General features: G+C 35.6%; 1 protein-coding gene across 2 annotated transcripts; it reads right to left on the bottom strand.

The window, feature by feature from the left end:
- Window positions 1–329: 329 nt before the first annotated feature.
- On the bottom strand, window positions 330–7,762 carry impa1 (inositol monophosphatase 1). 2 transcript variants are annotated; one of them, XM_051122549.1, is made up of 9 exons: window positions 7,535–7,762; window positions 4,726–4,810; window positions 4,509–4,642; window positions 3,659–3,763; window positions 2,141–2,186; window positions 1,822–1,930; window positions 1,618–1,726; window positions 1,333–1,484; window positions 330–716 (listed from the first exon to the last, which is right to left on the bottom strand). In XM_051122549.1, exons 2-9 carry the CDS (start codon window positions 4,786–4,788, stop codon window positions 586–588), a joined length of 849 nt encoding a protein of 282 aa, XP_050978506.1. In that variant the 5' UTR covers window positions 4,789–4,810; window positions 7,535–7,762; the 3' UTR covers window positions 330–585. The 2 variants fall into 2 exon arrangements, with proteins under 2 accessions (XP_050978506.1, XP_050978497.1); XM_051122540.1 differs by having other exon boundaries at window positions 331–716; window positions 4,726–4,813.
- Between the last annotated feature and the right edge of the window lie 39 nt (window positions 7,763–7,801).

Below are 7,801 nucleotides of genomic sequence, written 5' to 3'. Positions count from 1 at the left end.
TTTTCCCGTAAATCTCCCGTATTTTAACCTGCGTTATTAAAAAAAAAAAAAAAAAAAAAAAAAAAAAAAAACGAAGTAGTGCAGCTGTGCATAAAGCCGATTGTTGTTTATAAGTGGTTGACAAGTGGTGATTTTAGCTTTCTTGTCACCTGTCTTAAAATGTAAGGGATACTGGAGCTTGGTTGGGGTGGTGGGACTGCTCGCGGCGGGCGCCGGAAAATTCCCCTTATTTTCAAATCCAAAACTTGACAGGTATGGGCAACAGTTGACACTGAAACCATTTCCTTCGGCAGAGCAAAAATAGACAAATATTGTGTCTCAGAGGTAAGTTACTCATTAATAACTTCGTGTTTATTGAACTTGTGCAGCCTATATTATTAATTAAAATCCTTACATTTATATAACAGTGAACACTGACTTTCAGTAAGTCAACGCGGGAAAATGTTTAATACATTTTTTTCAACAAGGTGAGACAGAAATAATTTACACAGCATAAAAGATTACAGAAATTAAACTTTGATACATTATTTCAACTACTAATTTGACAGACTTCAACAGAACAGGAGCTTTTCTTCAAAACAAGGTTTATTTGATAGGGTTTACAGGTTCATCATCTCTAGCAGCTGAAAATGCCTCAATCTCATTAACGATTCTTTCTCCAATTATGTTGTTATTAGCTGCTAAAACTCTTCTAGACATCAGATCCATCGGGCCACCTGATGACATTTGTAAAAAAATGTTAATAAACAACAACAATAATAATAAATCCAACATATTTTGGAAAAACAAACCACTGATAAAATGAGAAATTAAATTGGCGTTATAGTGTTATAATTAACTAAAACTACATTATTAAAGTTGTTACTTGAAATAAATAATTGAATTTATAAAAATGACAATTTAAAAGTCACATACACTTGATTTTTAATACTGTGTTGATACCTGAATGATCCACTGCTCTCTTTTTTGTTTAGTGATAGTTGTTCATGAGCCCCTTGTTTGTCCTGAATAGTTAAACTGTTCTTCAGGTCCAACAAATTCTTTGATTTTTCATCATTTTTGTGTATTTGAACCCTTTCCAACAATGACTATGATTTTGAGATTCGTCTTTTCACACTGAGGACAACTGAGAGACTCATATGCAACTATTACTAAAGGAAAAACATCTTTTATGTGAAATATCTTATTCGGGTCAGTACTACTAAATAAAAAATAACATGCATTTTATATGATACCTCATATTTTGAGATTCTGCAAGGTGTGTGTAAACTTTTGACATCAACTGTATTTAAAAATCATGTAATAACTTAAACTTAAAAGAGCTTTTTTTACCTTCAACATCCATGAGAACTCCTCCAGCCTCTGAGACTATGACTGCCGCAGCCGCAACATCCCAACAATGAATCCCAATCTCATAATAGGCCTCGACACAACCAGATGCTACCAAGCACATGTTGATGGCAGCAGATCCAGCGCCACGTATCCTTAAAAAGAAAATTCATATTCAAGAGATATTTGTTGATGCACATTACAGTAATTGTAAAGTACATAGAATTATTACATTTAAAGGCAAATCTGTTCCAGTGAGGCTGTGTGTGGAAAAAACCTTGAACATACCCATGAACAGGCAGGCATAAGATTTTCCTCATGCTAGAGAAAATCTTATCAACGGCATCAGGATCTCTATTAGAGCCAAACTCTGTAGCGATGATTGACTGGTTAATCTCTGTTAATGTTGTGGAAACAATTGTAGAGAGTTAATGATTGCAAACATACAATCACGGAATGCAACTGCAGCAACATGCTCAGAAGAACGGTTACCTTTTTGGTCTGACACTTGCAGAGGCTGTCCATTGCAAAATGCACCCTTCCCTTTTCGAGCTGTGTACATCTTGTCTTCTATACAGCTATAAACCACCCCAAACTCTAACTGCAACACAAGAAAGATGAGTCTGACAGATGCGCTTCCCACTGGATGAACCTCCAGCCTTCCAAAGGCATGATAAATGAGCAAGAAAACAAAGTGGGAGCAGAGCGGCAGTTTCCGATTTCATCTCACCACGCAAAGATCTATCACTAGTGCTGTCACTCTGTTATTCTAAAATTAAAGAGAGTGCATTTGAAAGCAAATGATGCTTACCATTTTGTTGACAGCAAAGCCAATGGATATAGCAACAAATGGATATCTGGACAAAGAAAAGCATATTTATTTTATATAGCTCATGCTAGAAAAGCGAAAAGTCTCAAAGTATGACAGTCAAACATTCCTGACATATGCCAGTGGAGGTCAAAAAAGGGAGGTTAAAATGCCATTTACACCTGAAAAATAAACAGAAAATAAAGTTTGAAGGTTTAAAAAAAATAGCAGCGATTACTGGGTTCAAGCGCTTTAGGTATTTAGGCACATAAGAAAAAAGACATTACATATTATTTAGCAAGCCTGAAACGACCTAAATCAATTATTAAAAAAGCATTTTTTGTCAAATCCAGATTTACCATTGAAATATGTTGTTTTTATAACATTTATTACTATTATAGTGCCAGCTGTAGTCCAATCTCCCTGAACTTTGCATGCTTGTTTAGAATCTCCTGTCGGATGTGCTCAGTGGGTTTCGTGAAGTTTTGAGTTTTCGTTTAGGTTTTATAGGCTTTTGGGTATATTTGAACAGGCCCCTTTTCTAAAGGACCCCGTTATAGCTTCCCAAAGGGTAAAGTTCAACATGTTTTTCATAATTATTGACCTATAGAGTCCAGAGAATTGCACTGCGGTGGTTTTTTCCAGGCTGAGTGAAAAAACCTAGACTAGTTTGCAAAAGTAGGTTTCTCACATCATCGAAAAAACTGTTTGACTGAAAGCAGTGGTTCTAGAGGCAGAGTTGTTTGGAACAAGGAAGTCTATCATACGATACGAATATCGCATGCATGTGCGGAAAACCAATGCGCAATGTACAATCGTTTACGCCATTAAAAAATGCGGTACAGCCCCCTAGTCGCTGATTTCTTTCAAATATTTTACTAAAAGTGGCCCTACCCCCTTCAAACGTTTTGGTGTCCCTTTGCACCGGTGAGTCTAACGTTCAGTTTTTTTTTTTGATAATTATTGATATTCACTCCAGAGAGTCTTTCTGCACTGGTTTGGTTCCGATCGGCCGAAAAACCTAGGACCAGTTTGCCAAAGTATGTTTTGCAAATATTGCAAAATACCTGAAAATTCAGCAATCAAATCTGAGACATGCATTTTGTCCAAGCCAAGGAGTCCAACAACATAAGACATTTGAGTCAGCATCTGACGGTTTAGAAGTTATGAGCGATTTTGTACTTTTGATCACTGTAGCACCCCCGTCAGGACAATTGGGGCGGGCCTTGGGAACGTTGTAGGCGGTGTGAGTACTACCATCCCTCCAAGTTTCAAGTCTTCTACGACTTGCGGTTTGGTCTGCACGATCAGTTTTGGAAATCGCTCATCTGTGACTATTCTAATTACAATAGAATCCGCTTGAAACCCTAATAATATAATTAATAATTATATTAATAATTTGTAGTTAAAAATAATTTAAAAATGACACTATACTCCATAGTTTTTTCTGTTACTTTTTAATTGAATTTAATTTAATTGACCAGTTTTTATCAGTGAATAAAAATGTAAAAAAAAAATTACCCATGCACAAAGTTAGTGGTCCCATCCACAGGGTCAACAATCCATGTTGGGTTTTCAGTCAAAACACATGGTTCTCCTGCAGCCACTGACTCTTCACCTATGAAACTGAAACAAACAGGAGCAGTGACCTTCTATTTTCTCTTTACTGAAGACCCAATATGCTCCATCTAGAAACGTATACAGAATTTATAGAGCTTATGCATCAGAGAAACAAATGCAAGTGCGCAGCCATCTTTAGAATTTTGCTCTGAACTTCCGTTTTTGCAGTAGCTCTGTATATTTCTATAGCATCGCTTTTACAGTGTACTAAGCTGTAAATTTCCTGATAATGTACTCACCCCCATGTCATCCAAAATGTTCGTGTCTTTCTTTCTTTAGTCAAATAGAAATTAAGTTTTTGAGGAAAACATGCCAGGACTTTTCTCTATATAGTGGACTTCAATACTATAAAAAGTATATATGTTTTTTTTTTTTTTTTTTTAAAAACTGACAGATTTCTTCACTAGCTAAGACCTTATTCCTAGGCTGGCATAGTGCAGAGCCCTTTGAAGGTGTATTGATTGGATCTTCAACCTGTTGGCTCCCACTGAAGTCCACTATATGGTGAAAAATCCTGGAATGTTTTTCTCAAAAAAAAAACTTAATTTCTTTTCGACTTAAGAAAGAAAGACATGAACATCTTGGATGACATGGGGGTAAGTACATTATCAGGAAATGTTTATTCTGGAAGTGAACTAATCCTGTAACAACAGTTAACATGAGCATTGTAATGTTTAAATTGTATAAGGTCTAAAAGAAGGTTTAAAGCTCTTCTGACACTCCTTCTGTGTTAGTATAAAGGACTCAATACCTGTGGTCAGGAAACTTCTCCTTCACTGACGTAATAATAAGTTGCTCCACATTCTGGTCTGTTTTAGTGACCAGGTCGACGGAAGAGCTTTTGCACATGATCTTCAGGTCATTCTGCAAAGCATCCCTCACGATCTACAGACAACAAAGGTCATAAAGTTTCAGTAAAATTTACCTCAAATTAGAAAATGTATTTGAAAAGAATGATGCTGTCTCACCTCTCCTGCTTTTCTGGCCAAAGTCACAGCATGGTCCATGACATCCTGCCAAAGGTCAGGCATTGTGCTTTTATGTAAGGACCTCCTTCTGATCGGACATAAAAACACATATTTATTTATTCTTAAAAATATCAGACAGCAGCTACAGGAATGCTGCAATATTGCTTTAAATCAATTCAGGAGTCACACTGACTAAAAACATTTTTTATTTGAGGAGGCAGTTTATGTTTCTGAATAATTCCATATTTTTACCATTTCGCTGACAGTCCCTTAATCCCTGCACACACTCCTTATATAGTGTTCTTCCTAAAAATAGGCTTCCAACTGGGTCTCTGACTTCCTTTAAAGAATCTCTACCCTAACAAAAATGAACTATGGCAACTATAGTTCAACAAAAATTTACCTGATGTAAAACCTTCATTTAAGTTCCATTTTGACAGTGGTGGCTAGCAAAAAGTGTCACTTAAGTATCATATATGTGTATATATATATATATATATACAGTCATGTGAAAAAGTTAGGACACCCTACTGAATTTCATGGTTTTCTGTATCAGGACATAATAAAAAGTTATATGGTCCTTGGCAGGTCTTAAAATCTGGAAAATAAATCCTCAGATAAACATCATCACATGACATAGCTCACATTGTCATTATTTATTTAAGATAAATACAGCCAAGAGGGAAAGGCCATGTGTGACAAAGCTAGGACACCCTATAATTCAACTCCCTGTAGATCCACTTTTCGCAGCAATAACTTGAAGCATTAATTTTCTGTGTGACTTTATCAGTCTCTCACATCCTTCTGGAGGAATCTGGACCACTCTTCTTTTCAATGTTGCTCCAGTTTATTGAGGTTTGTGGGCATTTGCTTATGCACAGCTCTCACCACAGCATTTGAGTCAGGATGAGCTCTGGACTTTGACTGGGCTATTGCAACACCTTGATTCTTTTCTTTTCAGCCATTCTGTTGTAGATTTGCTGGTGTGCTTGGGATCATTGTCCTGTTGCATGACCCAATTTTGGCTCAACTTTAGATGTCGGACAGATGCCCTCGCATTTGACTCTAGAATACAGAGGAGTTAATGGCCAACTCAATGACTGTGAGGTGCCCAGGTCCTGTGGCTACAAAACAACCCCAAAATTATCAGCCCTCCTCCAGCATGCTTGTCTTTTGGTATGAGGTGTTTGTGCTGATATGCTCTTTAGGTTTTCACCAATCTTGGTACTGTGCATTATTGCCAAACATCTCCTCTTCGGTCTCGTCTGTTTAAAGGACATTATTCTAGAAGACTTGTGTTTTGTTCAAATGCAACTTTGCAGATCTAAACTGTGCTGCAATGTTTTTTTTGGTTTAGAAGAGGCTTTCTTCTGCAAAGCCTTCCAGACATGCCATTTTTGTCCCATATTTTTCTAATGGTATTGTCATGAACTTTATCATTTAACATGTTAACTGAGGCGTGTAGAGTCTGAGGTGTAGTTCTTGGGTTGTCTGCCATTTCTCTGAGCTTTACACGGTCTGATCTTGGGGTGAATTTTCTGGGACATCCACTTCTACAAGGAGAAGTGTCTGTTTTAAATGTCTTCCACTTGTGAATAAACTTCAAATAGTTTGGAAATGGCCGTATTACTCTTCTCAGATTGATGGCAGCAACAATTGCTTCTTTAAGATGATTGCTGATGTCTTACCTCCTTGGCATTGTGTTAACACACACCTGAAGGCTCCAGACCAGCAAACTGCCAAAGCTTATGCCTTTATAGAGGCGCTCAGACTTGCTGATGATCAGTTAATCAAAGGTATTTGATTAGCAGTGCTTGACTGTTATTTATCCTCTTAATTCCAATGTTAACAGTAAGGGTGTCCTAACTTTATCACACATGGCTTTTCCGTTTTGGCTTTATTTTTGTTCAGTAAATAACGACACGGTGCAATTTGTCATGTGTTGTTGTTCATCTGAGGTTTTATTTTCAAAAATTTAAGACCAGCCAAGGACCAGTTGTTTTTGTAATAATGTCCTGACACGGAAAACCATGGAATTCAATAGGGTGTCCTAACTTTTTCACATGACTGTATATATATATATATATATATATATTAAAATAATTAAAAGTTGTAAATATTCAAAATGATGCTAGATATATATATATATATATATATATATATATATATATATAGATATATATAGATATATAGATATAGATATATATAGATATAGATATATATACATAGCATCATTTTGAATATTTACAACTTTTAATTAATTTAATTATAAATTAAGGTACATCTTAGGGGCACTCCTAATTTTTGTAAAAAAAAAAATAAATAAATAAATAAATAAAAAAACAGTATAAAGCATTTTACTCTGTTTAGACTGTCAGTTTGAAAATGAAATTTAATACTAGCTTTAATTATTTTATTAAATTAGCTTTAATAATAAAAAAATCAACACCTGAAACATTTTAGTGTTAAGTAATGGGTTTAAATCAGCTGGCAACAGGAAACCCCGTCATATCTTACCGTACTTATGCATTTTAATTATTTTATAGTCCATTAACTACATCTGAGATACGTGTTTTACAACGTGTTCATCGCAAATAGCTCATGATATATATGACAAATGAATTCTAGCTATTATTTTGTGAAGAAACCCTTCAAATCCTCTTCCTTCATTGCTGGACCATTTATAGTTACGCCAAATATAAAATTCGGTGCAAACAATGCATTATCATCTACGCACATATATAATGACATTTCAAACATGTTCAAACTTAATAATAACAAAATAATACCAAGAACACAAAATTCTTACCAGCGACCGGTGAAATGAAGACAAGCTGTCAGATTGTTGTATTTCCGGGTTCTTGGAGGACTGAGATTAACCCTAAAACAACTAACAAAGCACTTAGTACAATGAAATATCCCACGTTGCCTCTTTATATAGATAATAAACACTATACGTTAAAATTTTCTGTTTAGCACCTAACGTTACAAGTTTTCAATACTTCTTAAAATTGTTGCGCATGCGCAGTATGAATTCTCAGCATCCCGGTGTCAAAATAAAAGCGCAGTCCACTGA

The sequence above is a fragment of the Labeo rohita genome, chromosome 2 (assembly GCF_022985175.1).
Source record: "Labeo rohita strain BAU-BD-2019 chromosome 2, IGBB_LRoh.1.0, whole genome shotgun sequence".
Taxonomy (NCBI): domain Eukaryota; kingdom Metazoa; phylum Chordata; class Actinopteri; order Cypriniformes; family Cyprinidae; genus Labeo; species Labeo rohita.
This window is presented reverse-complemented; position numbering and strand designations above follow the sequence as displayed.

What these genes read in the sequence shown, in the direction of transcription:
- impa1 (XM_051122549.1), bottom strand. Translation starts at nt 4,788, where the DNA reads ATGCCTGACCTTTGGCAGGATGTCATGGACCATGCTGTGACTTTGGCC. An exon ending in GCTTTGCTGTCAACAAAATG is followed by an intron (nt 1,931 to 2,140) that starts GTAAGCATCATT and finishes CTTGTGTTGCAG; the next exon opens with TTAGAGTTTGGGGTGGTTTA. An exon ending in GCAAGTGTCAGACCAAAAAG is followed by an intron (nt 1,727 to 1,821) that starts GTAACCGTTCTT and finishes CAACATTAACAG; the next exon opens with AGATTAACCAGTCAATCATC.